General features: G+C 42.2%; 1 protein-coding gene across 2 annotated transcripts in view; it reads right to left on the reverse strand.

Moving 5' to 3' along the window:
• The window catches only part of SMAP1 (small ArfGAP 1), a 229,696-nt gene extending 213,931 nt beyond the window's left edge, over positions 1-15,765 (reverse strand). For both annotated transcript variants that reach the window (XM_054021659.1, XM_054021658.1), the window contains exon 1: positions 15,430-15,765. In XM_054021659.1, coding sequence (XP_053877634.1) covers positions 15,430-15,547 — 118 coding nt within the window. In that variant the 5' untranslated portion in view covers positions 15,548-15,765. The remainder of the gene's footprint in view (positions 1-15,429) is intronic.
• Positions 15,766-21,282: the final 5,517 nt, after the last annotated feature.

Genomic DNA, 21,282 nt, shown 5'->3' on the forward strand with positions numbered 1-21,282 from the left:
TCAGTGCGCACAAGCATCATGGTCCAAGCACACACAATCTGTCAGAAGCTACATTTTTCTGTTAGATTTTACCCTACTATGAAAAGGTCTTCTGTGCAGCTGAGCATGAAAGGAAAGTTACATAAGCAGCTGCTGACTGATCAAATCTTCAGTCAACAGCTGCACTTCTATATGTCCACCCCATCTAGTGTACAAAATTTAGTTGTGAATCAATCAGGATTGCAACACATAATCAACATGACACAAACCAACAACAGCAAGGAAATGAAAAGCTAGGTGGCTCAAGAGTATACACCTTTTCCTCCATCCTCAGGCATATCTTATTGCTACCACAGCCAATGCCCAAACAACCCTAACTTTGTCCTCCTGAAGAGAATTCCACCTTCCATCACATTCTTTACCAAAATACCTTCTTTCAACCCACACACTACACCAAATATCCAAAAACTTAAAATGTTGCAGGGTATAGTTTCGTACAGGGTTATGGGAAAAAAGGTGAGCCGAGATGAGCAGAGCCAAACCCTCCCCCTGCACTAAGATGCTGGGGGAATGGCTGCCACTCCTCCCCACAGTGACTAAAAACCAAGAAGTGTTTTTTTGCTGCCAATCCAGCCAAACCCCACAACACTGTTCAAGTCCCCTAAACAGAGCAGAGGGAGCTCTCTACCAGTCTCTACCCAGGCAGCCCAATTGGCCGAAACCTGCAAAAGCACCACATCTTACATGACATTTGGCAGCCTGGTCACGCATTACCACACTTTCAGGAAAGCGTTATGCATATATTACACAAGCACCAATCACAGTTATACAGTTAAAGTTGAATTGAGTTTTGCATTTAAAACAGGAATTAAACCATTTTGTAGGATACAAACATTGTTACATATAAAGTTGAGATGTTTCTAAAGCTACAGTACTTAGCAAATTATTAGAAAATTCACTCTGTATTCAGAGTAAGTCTGTTAGTTTGAATTAAAAAAAAAAAAAAAGTTAAAAATGGATCCTGTAAGAAATCTAGCATCCTATATCACCTTTTTTTTGACCCAAATTATCTTAATGCAGATACTTCGAACTGTTTATATAGTTAACATTCATTGAAATTTCATGCATTGGCCTCATTGGAAGATTTTTTTTAAAAAGGAATATTTTTATACTGTTATTCTTCATTGCTGTTGTAACTGAATGTTTCTTCAGCTGAAGCTGAATATTCTTCTACACAAAATTACAAGACTGCTCTCTTTCAAAGTGGTTGTCATCTCCTATTCTCAATGACAGCGAAGCTACAGACTGCTTTTAGCAAAGCTGCCCTATTTCAAAACCAGCCGTTTTTTCCTATTGTTCCAAAAGAGAATGATGGTGACACCATGACAGAGAAAACCTGATGACTTTGGAGTCTAATCTGGAACAATTCTGAACTAATACTTAAGTATTTTATGACATCCAAGGATAGCATGGTATGTACCAGAGGTGGTTTTACCAGGTAAAATCATTAATCAAAGAAAAACTAGTTAGTCCAAGTTTAAGGCATTCTCTATTTTAAAAACTGTTTAATTAATGCACACCACATTATATTTAGTTTTAGTTATATATTCAAATTGTAGATACATAGGGCAGTAGATTCAGAGATTAACGTAGGACTGTACAAATAAAAAGTAAAACTGCAGTGGATGTAATACTAATATATGTAATTATAATACTGACCATCAATGTCTGTATGCATTTTGATTCAGTATTTTCTTCAAGAAAGTTGTATATCCTAAGGCCCTACTTGAATCACGGGATGTTTGTCAAAGAACTGCAGCTGAGTTGTGAACAAGACATAGAAAAACACAAAAGTAATAATGGACCTTTATTAACTGTGGTCATTTGGAAAGCCAGAGAAGACTTATTTAAGAAAAATTTGCTGGAACAATATAAACACTCAAGTATTATGTTATGCTTTCTATTTTGGGGGGGGGGGGGAGAAGGGGGGAGAAGATAACCAGACATTTGGCTGCAACTATATTTCAGTCATTAATGGCTGGGCTGACAGTGGGAGCCCTAACATGCACAGAGCTGACAGCGGAACCCCGGCCACTAGGGCTCCCGCTGTCAGCCCCGCACAGCTGACAAAATGTGAAAGCCTAATACTGTGGGGGCCGTAATTTCCACAATATCATGAATTAGGTTTGGCCTTAATCATGACTCATTTCAATATTATATAAAACAAAAGTCATTTATTTATTTATTTATCATTGATTTAAAATGACAAAAATGCAGAGCTGTAGGCTTGACACATTAAGCAATCAGAAGCATACAGAGTTGCAGACTACCAATGCAGGTCCAACTGACCACAGTCTTCTGTAGCAGAAAACCAACTTTCATGCAGTGGATAGACCAAGCCTATTCTTGTACTGAGTGAATGTATCCAAAGTTTGAAAAGATTCAGTCTATGCTTGCTGAACTTGCTAGCCATTGGTGCAATTGCACCAACAGTTCTATGAAGCCAGATGGAATATCAACATTCTTCGGATTTTTCCACCTGTTACATGGGAAACTTTTTCCTTCGCAATGAAATATTGGATTTAGAGTTCCTTCTACTTTAAATGCAAGTAAATACACCTCTACCCCGATATAACACAACCTGATATAACACGAATTCAGATATAACATGGTAAAACAGCACTCTGAGGGGGCGGGGCTGCGCGCTCCGGCGGATCAAGCAAGTTTGATTTAGCGCAGTTTCACATATAACGCGGTAAGATTTTTTGGCTCCCGAGGACAGTGTTATATCGGGGTAGAGGTGTACAGCCAGGGCCAGCTCCAGCATTTTTGCCGCCCCAAGCAGCAAAAAAAAAAAAAAAAAAAAAAAGCCATGGTCGGTGACAGCTACCGCCGCCCCTTCATTCTTCAGTAGCAATTCGGCCGCAGGTCCTTTCCTCCTACTTGCTGCCCCTTTCCATAGGCCATCCCAGGCACCTGCTTGCTGCGCTGGTGCCGGCCCTGAACACAGCAGAAAAATCTAGATTTTTGCTGAGCAACCACTGCCTTACAATTTCTTGTTCAGATGACCATTTTTTCCTGAGTATTTTGGATGAAGGAGGTTGGTCAACATGTGTAGAGGAGTAATTGTCTCATTAAATCTCTTTTGTACTTTTGCACTGTGGGGTGCAAGATCTTCATGGATCTACTGATAAAACCATACTTTGCACAAACAGCAATTGTAAATATGTCCCTTTGGAGTGTGTCAAGTGCCATAGCAACTGGTTGCAACTGACTGATAAAGTTCTTTGCTTCTTGGTAAATCTCGATTATTAATTATACAGATCACTATCTCCCAGTTCTGTCTCATGATCACTCATAATCCTGAGATAAGGTAATAAGTAGGGCCCTACCAAATGCATCATGGACCGTGAAATGTGGTCTCCCCCCACGTGAAATTTGTGTGCATTTACCTAAAACGACAGATTTCACAGAGAAGACCAGCGTTTCTCAAACTGGGAGGCAGCATTGCCACCAGCAGCAGCAGCGCAGAAGTAAGGGTAGCAGTACCACAAATCCCACCCTACAATAACCTTGCAACCCCCTCACAACTCCTTTTTGGGTCAGGACCCATACAGTTACAACACTGTGAAATTTCAGATTTAAATAGCTGAAATCATGAAATTTACGATTTTTAAAATCCTATGACTGAAATTGACCAAAATGGACCATGAATTTGGTAGGGCCCTAGTAATAAGTAACAGTCAGCGTTATCTTCTTGGTGTTTGCAAATTAATTGCTTAATTATTTGCTCCATTATCTCTCCAGGTACTCAAGTTAAGAAGACTGGTCTTTAATTCCCAGGTTGTCCTTAGGCACTATATTTGCCAATCCCTTTCCAATCCTCTGAAATCTCTCCTGTATTCCATGAGTTTTCAAAGACAATCGCTAATGACTCAGATATATTCTCAGTCATCTTCTTGAATATTGTAGGATATATTTCATCAGACTTTGCTAACTTAAAGACATCTAACTTGTCTAAGTAATTTTAATTTGTTCTCTCCCTATTTTAGCCTCAGAGCCTCTCTTATTTTCACTGATGTTCACTATGTTGAACATCTGATCACTACTGACCTTTTTAGTAAAAAAACAAAGAAGTAATTTAGCACTTCTGCCATTTTCACATTTTCTGTTATTGTCTTTCCCCTCCTCAATGAGTAATGGGTCTACCCTGTGCTTGGTCTTCCTCTTGCTTCATGTATTTGTACAGTGTTTTCTTGTTATCCTTTATGTCTCTAGCTAGTTTAATCTCATTTTGTGCCTTGGCCTTTCTAATTTTGTCCCTACATGCTTGTGTTATTGTTCATCCTTCATTATTTGACCTAACTTCCACTTTTTGTAGGACTCGGAGTTTCACATCATTCAAGCCATAGCTATACTGCTAAAACCTTCCCATAGAAAGGACCTCATTTGGTCTACCTTTCCATTCACTTGTTCTTTGCAATTTCTGCATTTAAGACCCTTTGTTGTCTTCATTAACTTTCTTTAAAAAAAAAAAAAAAAAAAGCCAGCCATGAATTGGGTCAAGTGGTCTTCCTTCTTTGTTCATTTAGAAATATTTTGACTTTAGTCCCTCTACTCACTGAGTTCAGTTGCAGCAGTTGCACTCCCCACACAGCCATATCAACAGAGTACTGGACTGGACAGTTAGGCAGTTTACCTAAAATCGCAACTGAAATTTCTGAATCTGGGAATTCCCCTTGCTTAGAAAACATGTAATTTTATTTGCTAAACAAAGGAAGGGAATTCCCAGATTCAGAAGTTTCAGTTTCTGTTTGAGGCAGCCAAAGCATTAGCATACAGCTTTAAGTTCAGGCTTTTTAAAATTTTATTTCAATTAAAAGTTAAGCAGGCCATATCACTGCAAAATTAGTATAAAAATGAAAAGTATTGAAAAATATTTAGCATTAATATATTCTAAAAATGATTTTGATTTTCCCAGTTTAAGACAATATTTACCAGCACCCTATCCTAAACTAGTTTTTCCAAGAAACTGCCAACCCACTAAACCCAGGGTTGAGAGTTCAATCCTTGAGGAGGGCTACTTAGGGATCTGGGGAAAAATCAATACTTGGTCCTGCTAATAAAGGCAGGGGGCTGGACTCAATGACCTTTCAAGGTCCCTTCCAGTTCTAGGAGATAGGATATCTCCATTAATTTAAAACAGAATTATGGTTGTCTGGGAGCCATCACTGTGCATTTCCACACCTTAACTTATTTAGATTTCTTCAAAGTGTAACCTTCCCACTGAATTTCCTGGCTTGTCATGTTTGTTTTTGAGATAGCTACCACATCTCTAATGGTTTTACAGTAACTCCTCACTAAACGTAGTTATGTTCCTGAAAAATGCGACTTTAAGCGAAACAACGTTAAGCAAATCCAATTTCCCCAAAAGAATTAATGTAAATGGGGGGGTTAGGTTCCAGTGAAATTTTTTTTCACCAGACAAAAGACTAATATTATATACATACACACACACACAATAAGTTTTAAACAAACAATTTAATACTGGTACACAATGATGATGATTGTGAAACTTGGTTGAGGAGTTAGAGGTGGGATATTTTCCAGGGAATGCCTCACTGCTAAATGAACTAGCAATTGACTGAGCCCTCAAGGGTTAACTCTCACACTAAGGCCTAGTCTTCACTTACCGGCTGGTCCGGCGGCACGCCATCGATGTTCTGGGATCGATCCCGGAAGTGCTCACAGTCGGCGCCGGTACTCCAGCTCGCCGAGAGGAGTACGCGGCGTCGACGGGGGGAGACTTCCGGCCGCGTCTGGACCGCGGTAAGTCCGGACTAAGGTACTTCGAATTCAGCTACGTTATTAACGTAGCTGAATTCGAAGTACCTTAGTCCGAAGTCCGGACTAAGTGGGGACCAGCCCACAGAGGCAGCAGGAAAGGAGGGAGGGCAGACAGAGAGAGACACCCTGTGTATGAGAGAAAAAATGCACATTTCCCCTTTAAGTAGCTGACCCCAGGCTTAAGTACACTGCCCTGTTAATTAAATCAGCTTGCTGAGATCTCCTGAGACAGTAGCTACTGCCTAGAAGCTCCCTCCTTAGTGTGTCTTCCCCCCACACACACACACACTCTATGGAAGATGGGGTAAGCGGGGTGCAGGAACAGGGGGGAGGGGGAGATACCCTGACATTAGCCCTCCTCTTCCCCCTCCCCCCGTACAGCAAGCAGGAGTCTCTGGGAGCAGCTCCAAGGCAGAGGGCAGGAGCAGCACATGGCAGTGGGGGGAAGGAGACAGCTGAACTGTAAGCAGCTGCTGCACAGGGAACTTAGGGGAGCTGATAGGGGGGCTGCTGGTCCACCCTGGTTCCAACCACCCACCAGCTAGCTGCAACGGGCTGCTCTTCCTGCAAGCAGTGGACAAAGCAGGCAGCTGCCAAACAACGTTAGAAGGGAGTATTTCACAACTTTAAACGAGCATGTTCCCTAATTGATCAGCAACTTAACATCGAAGCAACGGGATGACTTTAAGTGAGGAGTTACTGTACTTTTATATTAAGGCTATGTACTCAATTTTAACCCGTTAAACATAATTTTGAATCCAGAACTGTAAGTGAACACACATGCACATTGTGCAGCTTAGGGGAAGCTACACTGAACTGCAAACCAGGAAAGCACAAGCCTTCAAGTCCCAGCTCTTACAATGACAGCTGTTAATCTTCCTCTGCACTTCAGGACTCTTATTATTAACAAAGGCTTAATACCCTTACCTTTGGGGAACTACTTATCTGTACATTAGGAGACTGATAAGTTACAAAAGATCACTTAAGGATAAGCTCAGAATAAAACCCCCAATATCTAGACTTACCCAAGTGTCATCTATTTGACTAGACACACTGCCTTTCAGAAGGAATATACCAAATTATGTGCTTGGTAGTGCACCACCTATCCATTTGACCAACCTCTGCTCCCAGAACCAGGAATAAAATCCAGAAATCACAATACCCAACATTCTAGTGCAGTCTCACAAACGGTTGTGTAATTCACTGGCCAAGCGTGTGCTGTGCCCCCTCTACAGGCTTGTCCCCATACAGAATAAAAGCTTGCTTTTACCACCAATTACTTCTACTGCTGAAATGGAAGAAGTTTCATAGATGTTAATGTCCTGATTCTTCCACCCAACCTCAGGAGTCAGCAGAGATACAACTTTTTGAGCTGGTGGGAGGATCCTCAAATTAATGTATTTGATGAAATTTTATATTGCAAAATATTGTATTCAGAAATGAATTTAGATGTTGCACTGTTTGATTTTATTTCGTATTTTTAGTATTTTCATTTTGACTAGTGGGAGCTGTCCCTTCAGGAATAGGTGAGGCACTGAAAGTGTGTTTGAAGGAGAAGACCATTGTTTGGGAGATTTTGCCCACACGAGTATTGTGTAGAAGATCATAGCTGTAGAATCTCCATAAATGTAAGAACTTGATTACCATATATACTCGTTCATTAGCCTGACCACCCCCCCCCCAAGATGGATAGGTAAAAATAGCAAAAATTCTATGACCCTTTCATAAGCAGACCCTATATTTTAGGGGTTGGCAAACTTCCACTCCTGGCCCGTCAGGGTAAGCCACTAGCAGGATGTTTTGTTTACTCGGAGCGTCTGTCAGCATGGAGCCCCTCATCTCCCTGTGGCCGCAGTCTGCCGTTCCCAGCCAATGGAAGCTGCGGGAAGTGGTGCGACAATGTATTAGATATTCAATTAAATGATTCCATAGAGTTTAAATCATCAAATTTTGGTGTAGATCCGTTTATAAGCTGACCCACGCTCTTTGATGCATCACCTTTTTACCAAAAATATTCAGCTTATGAACGAGTATATACGGTAAGTAAACTTGTCTTCCCAGAAAACAAGCCTCAATCTTGAAGGTATAATTAGCACATAAGAACATAAAGAACATAAGAATGGCCGTACTGGGTCAGACCAAAGGTCCATCTAGCCCAGTATCCTGTCTACCGACAGTGGCCAATGCCAGGTGCCCCAGAGGGAGTGGATCAACAGGCAATGATTAAGTGATCTCTCTCCTGCCATCCATCTCCATTCTCTAACAAACTGAGGCTAGGGACACCATTCCTTACCCATCCTGGCTAATAGCCATTAATGGACTTAACCACTATGAATTTATCCAGTTCTCTTTTAAACGCTGTTATAGTCCTAGCCTTCACAACCTCCTCAGGTAAGGAGTTCCACAAGTTGACTGTGCGCTGCGTGAAGAAGAACTTCCTTTTATTTGTTTTAAACCTGCTGCCTATTAATTTCATTTGGTGACCCCTAGTTCTTGTATTATGGGAATAAGTAAATAACTTTTCCTTATCCACTTTCTCCACATCACTCATGATTTTATATACCTCTATCATATCCCCCCTTAGTCTCCTTTTTTCTAAGCTGAAGAGTCCTAGCCTCTTTAATTTCTCCTCATATGGGACCCGTTCCAAACCCCTAATCATTTTAGTTGCCCTTTTCTGAACCTTTTCTAGTGCCAGTATATTTTTTTTAGATGAGACCACCACATCTGTATGCAGTATTCAAGATGTGGGCATACCATCGATTTATATAAGGGCAATAATATATTCTCAGTCTTATTCTCTATCCCCTTTTTAATGATCCCCAACATCCTGTTTGCTTTTTTGACTGCCTCTGCACACTGCGCGAACATCTTCAGAGAACTATCCCCGATGACTCCAAGATCTTTTTCCTGCCTTGTTGTAGCTAAATTAGCTCCCATCATATTGTATGTATAGTTGGGGTTATTTTTTCCAATGTGCATTACTTTACATTTATCCACATTAAATTTCATTTTGTGGCACAATCACTTAGTTTTGTGAGATCTTTTTGAAATTCATCAGTCTGCTTTGGTCTTAACTATCTTGAGCAGTTTAGTATCATCTGCAAACTTTGCCACCTCACTGTTTACCCCTTTCTCCAGATCATTTTATGAATAAGTTGAATAGGATTGGTCCGAGCACTGACCCTTGGGGAACACCACTAGTTAACCCGCTCCATTTTGAGAATTTTCCATTAATTCCTATCCTTTGTTCCCTGTCTTTTAACCAGTTCTCAATCCATGAAAAGACCTTCCCTTTTATCCCATGACAAGTTAGTTTACATAAGAGCCTTTGGTGAGGGACCTTATCAAAGGCTTTCTGGAAATCTAAGTATACTATGTCCACTGGATCCCCCTTGTCCACATGTTTGTTGACGCCTTCAAAGAACTCTCTAATAGATTAGTAAGACATGATTTCCCTTTACAGAAACCATGTTGACTATTGCTCAACAGTTTATGTTTTTCTATGTGTCTGACAATTTTATTCTTAACTATTGTTTCAACTAATTTGCCTGGCACCGACATTAGACTTACCGGTCCGTAATTGCTAGGATCACCTCTAGAGCCCTTTTTAAAATAATGGCGTTACATTAGCTAACTTCCAGTCATTGGGTACAGAAGCCAATTTAAAGGACAGGTTACAAATCTTAGTTAATAGTTCCGCAATTTCACATTTGAGTTCTTTCAGAACTCTATGGTGAATGCCATATTGGAGGACTGGATGCATCAGTGCATTGCTAATAAGCTTTTCACCTGTATGTCACCAGTTTCACTCTAACCAAGCTCAAAAGGCATTAAAAGTTGTTCACATTTAATTAATAGTTAGTGGCTCCTATATAGAGTGTATGGTAGACTTGAGTTACAGCTAGGGTGACTAGATGTCCTGATATTTGGGGCTTTTTTCTTATATAGGCTCCTATTACCCCCCCCCCCCCCATCCCGATTTTTCATTACTGTCTGGTCACCCTAGTTCCAGCTCCAATCACAAACTCACCAACATGCTTTGCAGATTCAGCTGAAAAGCCGAAAACTGCATATACCACGTACGCTAAACTACCTTCACTACCTATAGCAGAAGTTCCAGTCAGATCACAGCTGGGGCATGCAGGTAGTGTAGTGCAGTGGTTCTCAAAGCTGGTCCGCTGCTTGTTCAGGGAAAGCCCCTGCTGGGCTGGTTTGTTTACCTGCCACGACCGCAGGTTCGGCCGATCGTGGCTCCCACTGGCTGCGGTTCGCCGCTTCAGGCCAATGGGGGCTGCGGGAAGCGGCACAGGCCGAGGGATGCACTGGCCGCCCTTCCCGCAGCCCCCTTTGGTCTGAAGCAGCAAATCGCGGCCAGTGGGAGCCGCCATCGGCCGAACCCGCGGACGCGGCAGGTAAACAAACTGGCCCGGTAGGGGCTTTCCCTGAACAAGCAGCGGACCATCTTTGAGAACCACTGGTGTAGTGAATGTGCAAAGTCTACCCTGGTCTGTACACTTTGATTCTGTGTTGTAATTGAAATTAATATATTCAAAAATGTAGTAAACATCCAAAAAAAGGTATTCTATTGCTGTTTAATCGCAATTAATTTTTTTAATCACTTGACAACCATAGGGTCCATGAATGCTTCAATTTTTTTTAATAGATCAAAACAAACATATCTGGCCATGAGAGCCTGATAATTTCCCATTGTACACTGCAAATGAATAAGACTTACAGCTAACTAAATCCAGTCTCATCTTTTCATGTTCTTTTGGTGTAATCTTATTTTGTTGATGAGACTTCTCATTAACCGCGGTCACTAATGATGATGGCACTGGATATGTATAAAAATTCAGTCCCCTTGACAGAACCTGGTATGTCTTGTCCACCTTGAAAGAGGTGGAAGCTGCTGCAGCCAGGGACTGCCTAATTACTTTTGCTGGATCTGTAACAGCCTCATTCAAAGGGAGGATACTTCTGCCAAATAAACTGGTTGATATTTCACAATCTAAGTTTGTGGGATGGTTCCTGAACCTCCTCCACCAGAATTCATAATGAGCTGAGTTACTTCAGGAGGAAATGCTAGATTTTTTCTCTTTATAACAACGACTAAAAGACAGATGTTGTACACCAATGATAACTAGGATCCTTGCTGATAATTTCCTCCCTTCCCCCATTATTAAAAAAACTAAATTCTCTGGAAAAAAAATCTGCATTTTTTTGCCATTGAAATTGAATGCTGAACTTTAATTTCCCTAGCCACAATATATATATATATATATATATCAGTTGAACACATTTTACTGATATACAGTAGAACCCCGTTTATCTGAGCCTCCATTATCCAGCTCTCCACATTAACCCAAACCACCAGCCACCCAGGGCTGAAGCCATCATCTTGAAATAAGGGATAGAAAGCTCTTTGGCAATTCTCCTGATTATCCGATCTAGCCTAATTAGATCGGATAAACAGGGTTCCACTGGGACGGGGTCATAGGGGCTAGGGGAAGGATTAGAGGAAGCGAATACATTAGAAAGTTCTCCATCTGTGACAAGGAGAAGAAAGTTGTAGGAGGGAAGGGAAGAGAAGGCAAGCCAAGCCGAGGGAGAAGATCATCTTGTATTGGTTCAGTTTTCTCTTGGAAGAAATCTGCAAGCTTCTGTGCACAGAGAGAGAGGTCAAGTGAGCTCAAGGTGGTGATGCAGTACCAGGATTGCAAGTATGGGATTCATTTAACTTGAGACCCGGAGCTATTTAACTAGGAAGATGGCAGAACTGAAACAGGAGAGAATAAATTTGTAGTGGAGAACGTCAGCCTGGTCATGGGATTTCTGTGAGACATACTGTGCACTGCAAGAGCAGGAGAGAAGGAAACAGATATTAAGGGTGCATCAGGGCTGCAGGTTGGCAGCATGGACCTTGCAATGGAAAATAGGCACCAAAGAGTTTGGGAGGGAGGGGGGGGAAGAGAGCAAAGCAAAGATAGAATCACCAGCCCTATTAATGGAAGAGAAGAGAACCGAGAGCAGATGAAAGGTCATAGAATATCAGGGTTGGAAGGGACTTCAGGAGGTCATCTAGTCCAACCCCCTGCTCAAGGCAGGACCAATCCCCAGACAGATTTTTACCCCAGTTCCCTAAATGGCCCCCCTCAAGGATTGAACTAAACCCTGGGTTTAGCAGGGCAATGCTCAAACCACTGAGCTATCCCTGCCCCCAGTCCCTCCATGGACTGGGGCTAAGTGAAAGGGCATGGTGGTGGTATGATAGGTAACTGAAATAGACAAGATGATTATTGAAGAAGAGGAACTCAGCAGAGATTAGAGAGAGCAGTGCTTGATGAAGACCAAGTCAAAGTACAAAGGTATAAGATTTCAAGTAATCAAATTCTGGAGCTCTAAGAAATCTGCATTATGGTAGTTATCAGACAGATTAATTTACCCAGAGTTTAGAAAATGTAAGAGTCATTTAGGTGCTAAGCATTAAAATCCACAAGTGTGAAGGAGACAGTGAATACTAACAAGCACAACATGGAGATGGTTGTACCCCCAAGGTGCAGTCTGGGATCTGTTTGAACCGCTGTGCCCACTAACAATTCAGCTGGGTTGATCTCTCTCACACTACTCTGATGATGAGACCTAGCCAGCCTCCCCAGGCCTGTTATCACGCAACACAACAGCAGGTGGTGCCACACATCCAACCAAGTCACCTGAGTGCTTTACCTAAGCCACTCATGGACCAACAATAAAGGTACCAGCCAATTTCCCAGCTCCGCAGCCTTGCACTGCTAGTGGAGTATATACGCAGAATTATACCATCTTGCACTGCACAGGGGTCTGTACGGTGCAAGCTCATTAAATAGTCTGCTTTCCCCCTTGATGTAGGGGAGATATGCACAAGCCTTTGTTAACAGAGCTAAGATTCCCTAACACTTAACTCAATAACACTGGTTAAGATAAAACACAAAACAAGTTTATTAACTACAGAAAGGAAGATTTTAAGTGACAGCAAACAGATCAAAGTAGATTACCTAGCAAACAAACAAAATTGCAATCTAAGTCTCATACAAACGGGATAGGATTTGAAACAGCAATATCTCACTCTGACTGATGATACAAGCAGGTTTTAGCCTCTTTACACAGGTCGGGCTTTCTTCTTTCCCGCAGGAACCCCTCTTCCCTAGTTTAGTCTTTGTTTCTCCAGTGTTTCCAGGTGTTGTCTTATAGGGAAGCGAGTCCTAGTCATGAGGTCACATCCCGCTTATATAGTTTTTCCATATGGCGGGAACCCCTTTGTTCCAAGCCAAGTTCCCAGCCCAGTTTGTGGAAAAGTACAGGTACCAAAAATGGCATTCAGTATCATGGGATCTGGTCACATGCCCTTGCATGTCTTGCTGAGTCATAGCAGCTATTACCCATAGGCTGTCTGAGGAGTCCCCAGGGGAGGATAAGCTCTTCTTTGGTCCATTAGCATTGTCTAGCTTCTTCACTCTTGTACCTGAAAGGCCAGTTGTGGGTCTTTACATCATTTTCCAGTAACACGTACATAGCAAAACTTAACTTCACATACAAAGACAGCAAGTACAATCCAATGAGATATTAACATTTAGCTGATCAAGACTTTTAGAATTATACCTTGCAAGGCATACTTTGTACAAAACATATCATGATTACATCACCATGGTAAATATGGCGTGCAGAATGTCACAAACATACTGCAATTCTTCTGAAAAAAATGTAAGAAACAAAAACTACCCATGTGGCTTTATGGGGACTGATCAAAGGCCTGAGGCCAGAAAAAAAATGTATTGGAAACGGGGGAGGAGGGGTCTGGAAGGGGCGGGGGGGGAGGGGGAAGGACAATAGCCAGAAAATGGTCATAGCTTGCCAAAAAGAAATAACATTACTGACAGAACACTACATACAGCAGTATATCCGAATTCGTGTTATATCGGGGTAGAGGTGTATGCAATAGGGAACAATCATGCATTGGAAAGGAGAACTAGATGACTTAGGCCTTTTCTATCACTAGCTCTATGTTTCCATAAAAGCTATTTCCTGTCAAGACTGGGGCTTCTTTGTGCTACGTGCTGTGCAGTTTAATGTGATACTTAGCACACACCAAACTCTGTATTATTTAAGCTTTTCTAGACAAGTATTTCTCCCCACCCCATGGCTGATCCATAAATGATATAAACCTGATAGAGCTCCTGGCTATCAAAATTATTCCTCTAGCTCAAACTGTAAAGTCTCATGCTTCATCTTTGGAGGTGCCCAGGTCAGGCCCCTGTCCTGACCAACATAGTTATGGCGGTCACAATGGAGCAGCTGATTATTCAGCTAATACAAAGGACCACTATCTCACTTGTTCAAACAAGGTAATGACTAAAAGCGTATTGTATGCATTAATATATTTTTGCATGCCTTTTATTATATTACCTACTATATAAATATTTTTACATTTTTTAAAATAAAGGCAAGTACGCAGTCTGTCACTTTTTGACAAAATAATTTCCCTGTTTTAAGTCTGACCATGGTCTAATAATCCTTACACTTCACTCATCACATCATTCAAACCAATACTGCAAAATATGTTGTTAATGAAGATGAGTCTTACGCACATTAGACCTTAAATATTCAGTATGTACAGCATTTAGGTAATTAAGCTATTATATTTTTTAAAAAATATATCACCTTACTCTAGTGTTGCAACATTCACCTGAAGTAATACAGTGTCTGTACCGGATGTTAAAGAGGTAGCTTCCTGATGCTGTGCACTGACCAACTACCAACCCATTGAAATAGGATTCACTTCTGTCCATTAAAAAGCAAGGGAAACAGTGAAACTTCAAGAAAGGTCTAGGACAGAGATTGGGGACGTTCTTCTGATTTTGGAATAATCAAACTACATCCCACGTGGATGGGGAAACAGAAATTAGTTTACAATTAAATGCAGGGATGATCGATTTGCATCAACCTCCCAACTGTTTTTTGCCGTAACTGTTCAAATCCCAGCCCTTTTCCCCACTGCAGCTTATTTACAAGAAGCAATTTGAGCCCAGTGTACTCGTAGGCCCATACCCCCCAAGAACTTCAACTCAGTCATTAGCACGGGCAGATACTGGCCGGCTCTCCCGCAACCCAGGCACCCCAGGAGAGTTTGCAGCGTTCACAGGATCGCGGCACACAGCACGGGTAACCACCTAACACCGACCTCACCCTACACCCCGGCCACTCGGCCCTCCCAGAGCAAAGCCCGCTCGCCATCCCGGACTCTCCTTCGGGCCCTGGGAAGTGGCCGACAACGAGACCTGCCCCATACACGCCTCCCAACAAGTCAGCTACCCTAGGGGGTGCTCTGTTCTACCGGCCGCCGCCCAACAGAGCTGCCCTTCCGCTGCCTTCTGGCCGGGGCCCCCAGCCCGGCCTCCCTCCCCCGCAAGGAACCACCCCGGCCCACTCCCACCCGGACCCTCGCTCCACCGACCGCCTTCCCCGCCCGCGGAGCCCGCGCCGGGGTCCCGGGGCCACATCACCCCGGAGCCCGCGACCCCGCTCGGGCACTGCCAACACCCTCGTCCCCTCCCCGCCCGGCCGTACCCTTGGCCTCGCAGTCGGCGCAGTACTTGTTGTCCTCCTCCCGCAGCAGCTTGGCCAGGATGGCCTGGTGCTGCTCGTTCTGCTTCTGCGCCTTCTCCCGGCACGAGCGGGTCGACATGGCGGCGGCTCGCACAGCAGGGACCGGCAGCGCTGCGCTGCGCTCCGACCCTCACGCAACCAGCTACCGGCAGCCGGCTGCGGAAAGACTTCCTCAACCGGAACTACTTGCAGCTACATCCGCCTTCAAGCCCTCCTTTCCAAGTAACGCGTCCAGCACAGCATAAGAAAATAATCCCCAGCCTGGAACACTATAGTCCAGGGTCCTCTTCACCACGAAATGGCCTGGTGGGATTCCCGAGGCGCTTGCAAGATCTGCGATTTAACTGAGATCAAAAAGATCATCCACTATGTTTAAATTAGGGGTGGAGTGTCAACCATCTCACGTATCCATCCGCCCACAGGTGAACGCCTAAACGAGATCCGGGCGCACCTCAGTGACGGCTGGGGCGGGGCCTGGCACGAGCCTCTTCCGCTGACTGTGCCTAGTGCCAGCCACCTGCAGCGACAGCCGCAGCGGCGAGGGGCGGGGTTAATGGAGCTGAGGGAGGGCGGGGAGCCTCGTGTTCTCTCCACACGTCTAGTTAACTCCAATGGGAGGTGGGGCTCCCTGACGGGTCCATTCCAAAGCCTCCGATTCCCGAGCAGTACTAGTTTGGTATCACCTTAAACGTTTACAGGGGACACAGTCTTGGTTAGACCCCAAACACCAGGAGATTGGCTTAAAAATCATGAGGCTTTAGAAAAACAAACAGAGTGTTTGTGGTCTAGTTACTAAGATCTTCAAGCTTTTTTCACAATTATGAGGGCTAGAAGCGTTTTTAAATAAAAGATGAGAGTTTCATGCCTCGTGTCTTTTAAAAGTAGAGTGTCAAGAAAATCATCATATGCCATGACTTGGTAGCTAATGTGCTCCCTTCATCTCCTCCCATCTTAACCTTTGTCACTCCTTCCATGCCACCCCTATGCCTCCCAATTGCATGGGCTGCAATAGGTTGTGTGCATCACCACTACCAATGAAAGAATGGGACCCCAAAGGCACAAGCGTGGGAGAATTTGGTATTCAGTTTCCCTCTCCTTCCACCCTACTGCTATAAAATAAGACTGGAAGGATTTGGGACTTGCCAAATCTGCATATCATATCTGCAAGCACTCTCAAAGTGCCCAGTGAAAGCATGGTCTGATTATTAAGACCTAGGACTCAGGACACCTGAGTGTTTCCAACCCTGTTTCTGACACTGGCTTGCTGTGACCTTAAAAAATGCACTAAAGCACATCAATAGAATTTTTTGACTGACTTTAGGAAAGCCCCTTATCTTCTGTATGTACATCAGTTTTCCTTTTTTAAAAATGTACATAATTATATTTACCTACCTTGCAGTTCTCTCAGATATACATACCTTGTATTTAAAAAGCATTATATAAGCACAAAATATTATTTAAATTGTATACATCGGGAAAGTGAGACAGAACAGTTAAGCATATTGTCTTGAAGGCCCTGAGGCCTAATGGATTAGCCATTGGTTTAACTATCAAGAATCCTGGTTTAATTCCAGATTCTAATGCCTACTTATCCAACTTTGGGCAATTCAATTAGGGCCTGGTTGAATTTCAGAGGTGTCAAGTTCCCCATTCAGATTGAACTCAAGGAAAACTCTGTGTGCTCTGAAACTCTGAAAATGAAGGTCTTATTTCTAAGAGCCTGTCTTCCCATCAGTAAAACAGTACTGATTTATCTAGCCCCCTCACAGTGGGGCTGAGAGGAAAATTTAGTTAATATTTGAATAGCACTTTGAAAATAGCATGCTACATATATACTATAGGTTCTCCCTGCAGCTTAAAGAAGGACATGGAAGTACAAACATCACCCCCTGTATCCTAGCTGGTGTCCTTTTTTCAGAGCCTAGAGAAGGTCAGGATATTATCAGAATAAACTATGCTTTGTAGAATGACTTTGATTTTGTGAGGCAACCAACAGGTATGAAATCATTTAGCCAGAGGTACAAATCCACAGAAGATGGCTCAGGCCCTTCATCTTCAAGACAGATAAAATGACTTCTAGGTAGCTTACTGCATACATTTTTCAGCCAATATCTTAAAAATTGAAGCTCTGGCTCCTTTGTGTATAGATGTTAAAGAGACCAAGGTGCATTTGGTAAGTGCAAAAGGTTGCTGCAGTCATGCAAAATCTCTTCTCCCCAGCTGTCAATGGCTGCTATCCTTCGCACCACAAGCCATTACAGTGGTACTAAATGTAGTTGTGATGCTAAATCTAGACAATTTGTGAAGTATTTTGTGATCTTAGTTGTTGTCTAAATAATGCAATAGCATAGTTACCTAACTGAGAAATACTCCCAGATTCTCAGTGAGTGTTCTGCTAAATCAGAACAGTATTAGCATAAATTTGACTTAATAAGGATGCATTTATCAAGTACATAGTTCTTAAGTAATGTATACTGAGGTATTAAATAGGTGTGACACTGTAATCTCTGGTGTAATACTAAAGCTGATAAATAAACATCAAATGAAAATTTGGTTATAGTGTGCTCACTCAAAGGAAGGAGGGTTCAGGAAGCAAGTTACTTCTAGGTCATGGAATTACAGCTACATTGGCAGTTTCTATTATTTTCCTTGTTTGTTAAAAAAAACACAAAACTCCAAGGAAATGTCATGCAATATTGTAAACGCAATATGATTTTTAAGAAATCAAGCATTCACAAATAAGAAAGTGCAGAGTTTAACTTTTAAAAGCTCAACCTTATCTCTGCTTTCTTTTGCTTATACCTTATAATAACTATACATCTTCATAATTTTACCTATTATGCATCAATTAATACAATACCATTTTGTTATATAATTCAAACAACCAGGAATACAGAGGTGAGCAGAGACACTACGAAGTGATGAACACTGCTTGGAAAAACTGTATTTACATAAAGGTGACAAAATTATGCTTCATCTTCCCCAAGGTTTCACTAATTTTTTTCACACAGTGAAGTCATAATTATAAAGCAGAACACAAAATAAAGATCTATGATTTATAAATATTGTATCATTGCAACCAATTGATAGCTGAACCCAGGACACAGATGAGCTGTGGTGTTCCTCCCCTCTTAATCATCACCATTAACAGTTCATTGTTGACTGTATCATCAGAAGTAAATTATCCCTCTTCTTCTCCCCCTGTTCCTCCTCCTCTTTTCCATAAAGAGGAGACTGAGCATCTGGTATTAAAATAAATTAGTCAATAAATTCCAAGGTGTGACTGCATCATCTGCACATCATCATCATGGGAAATCCCAAGGGACATAGCCTCCTTGCAGAATGAGTCCCACCAGAACAATCTCTAGCAAGGTTCTTAAGGTGGTCTGGTTGGATATTCAGTTTATGTCCATCACTGGCAATCTTATTGCACCACCAAAGCTTTTGTCGATCACCTGATCTCTTGCTAAGTAGCAGCATTCACTGGCATATGTGCTATGTAATATGTTGGTCTTCCATCCTAATAATATGTCCATACCAAGAAATCTGCCAAAACCAAATCAGTGTTGATGGAGGCAGTTGCTGGGTTCAGCTATGAATATCTTTCATTGCCCATCTCATCCTGCCACTTAATATGGAACAGTTGACAAAGACCAAGAGAATCAAAACCATCAATCCACTGCTCTTCAGTCTGCCATACAAGAGATTGTGACTGCATTAATCCATTAAAACAATGTCAGAGACACAAATGGCCTGATTTTCATAGTGGTGAGCACACACAGCTCCATTGAAATCAGAGAGTTGTGGTGGCTCTGCATCTTTGAAAATCAGGCTAAGAATCTGTAAATGCTAGAACTGGATCTCCATTCTTCTTTTAAAGAGATTCATCATCTGGTGACATCCCAGCATGTGATGACACATCTCAGGCACACAGGCAAACAGACTTGTTTTACAGAGTGTAATTATTACTCTCTCAATTGCAATGCTAAATACAAATGACCAGTACAGTACAAAATACAAAACTGGGTGTGGGTTGCTGGACATATTCAAAGAGCTCTGCTGTACAAACTCAATGGACTGCGAATAAAAGACTTTCATACAATGCATGTCAAACTACTGAAAAGATTGGACTACTGTATTCTCTACAGTAATTGTGTAATACATGAGGAAATGGAAGATTCCTCTTTACTCTGACAGGTCTGTGGAAGACCTCTCTGAAACAAAATATTTTGCACTCAAAACATTCAGGATGTATTTTCAGTTATCTAAAACATGTATGTTTCAGCCTGCACTACTTTTAATTTCAGCTTATTCTAATTTGGTTTTTTTTTAAGAGATGTTATAATGAATATATATCTTAGAGAGAATATTAGAGGAAACTATGAGTCATACAGTTGGCTCCCTCAGTCTCTGAAAATAAGAAAGCCAGCCTTAGGTATCAGCAGTCTTTGATAACTTGCCAAGGACAAGTGCAACAATCAGTTGTGAAATCAATTGCTGCATAAATTAAAAGAATTTGGAATAAATATATATAGAAAAAATAAAGGGAACTGTGAAATATAGGAAGAAACAACTGAGCTCCATTGTAACGATTAGTGTTTTATGTATTGCGCTGAAAAAAATGCTCTCTGGAACCTTTAAATATTGACTAGGATAAAGTGAACAGGTAGAAGATGGATGACGGAAACTAGGGAGGTTTTGTTCTTCCCTTCAGATGGTATGGGTTTTACTTTCAGCTCTCTAATGACAGGACTTTGTGATCCATGTATTGCATAGTTCTTGTAGAGCCCCAGTGAAGTCATACACTTAGAGAAGGTCTTGTCTAAATGACTAAGGCTCAGAGCCTTATTTTTTATTTAGGCATTGATTTCAATGGGAGTGAGACACATAACTTTGAAGATCTGGCCCTAAGTAATCGCTGCATACACACACACACACACAAACATTTATATGTAGCTATTGAAGACAGAGATGTTCTTCCATAATTAGTACTCAAGGAATATGTTATTTTGCTTATCTAATATTATTTTATGTATAATATCTGCTGTAAATTAATCCATGTTTTACATTTTCAAGTCAGAGTGCTGGTTTTAAATAAAACGGAATATTTCTACCAGTTTGAAAATCTTTATTGGTCCTACCAGTATTACCCATTATATTTAGAGGAAATCTTACTCAAATCAAATCAAGCCAGTAGAAATACTTTAAATGTGACTGTGACAAACTGGGAAATAACTGAATTATTTTTCATGAATGCGGTGCATGCCTCTGAGTTTTTGATTTTGATGGGTCGCTTGCTATTGAGTTAGATCAAAAGGGGTTGCTAAAGGAACCAAGCAGGAAAGCTGACATAATGACACACACAAGAGTCCTTGAGGAAATAATGGGGAAGCTGTTTATGGGGAATACCTGCTACCTGGCTCCAGCCATAATAAGAATGGATTACTCTTCCCAAGGCTAAGCCTAGGATTAAAAGGAGGATATTAAACAGTAAAGGTCCTTGGATCCATGGGCAGCAGGTATAATAGGCATGGGGAGGCTAAGCCTCCCCAAACCCAGGCTGTGGCCCCATCCGTGTTCCACCCCAAGGCCTTGCCCTCGCTCTGCCTCTCCCCCAAAGCCAGTGGGTGCTTGGCTCGAGTTGGCCGGTGGCCCAGGGCAGCACGGGCCATCAGCGGCCAGCAGCAGCCCAGAACCTGGGGGAGACTTGGGCTATGGTGGGGGTCTCAGGGATACTCTGACTCCTGTTGGTGACAGGGGGGCATGGTAGGGGCGGGACCTCAGGTGGGAGGAGGTGGGGCAGAGGAGTAACCT

The sequence above is a fragment of the Malaclemys terrapin genome, chromosome 3 (assembly GCF_027887155.1).
Source record: "Malaclemys terrapin pileata isolate rMalTer1 chromosome 3, rMalTer1.hap1, whole genome shotgun sequence".
Taxonomy (NCBI): Eukaryota; Metazoa; Chordata; order Testudines; family Emydidae; genus Malaclemys; species Malaclemys terrapin.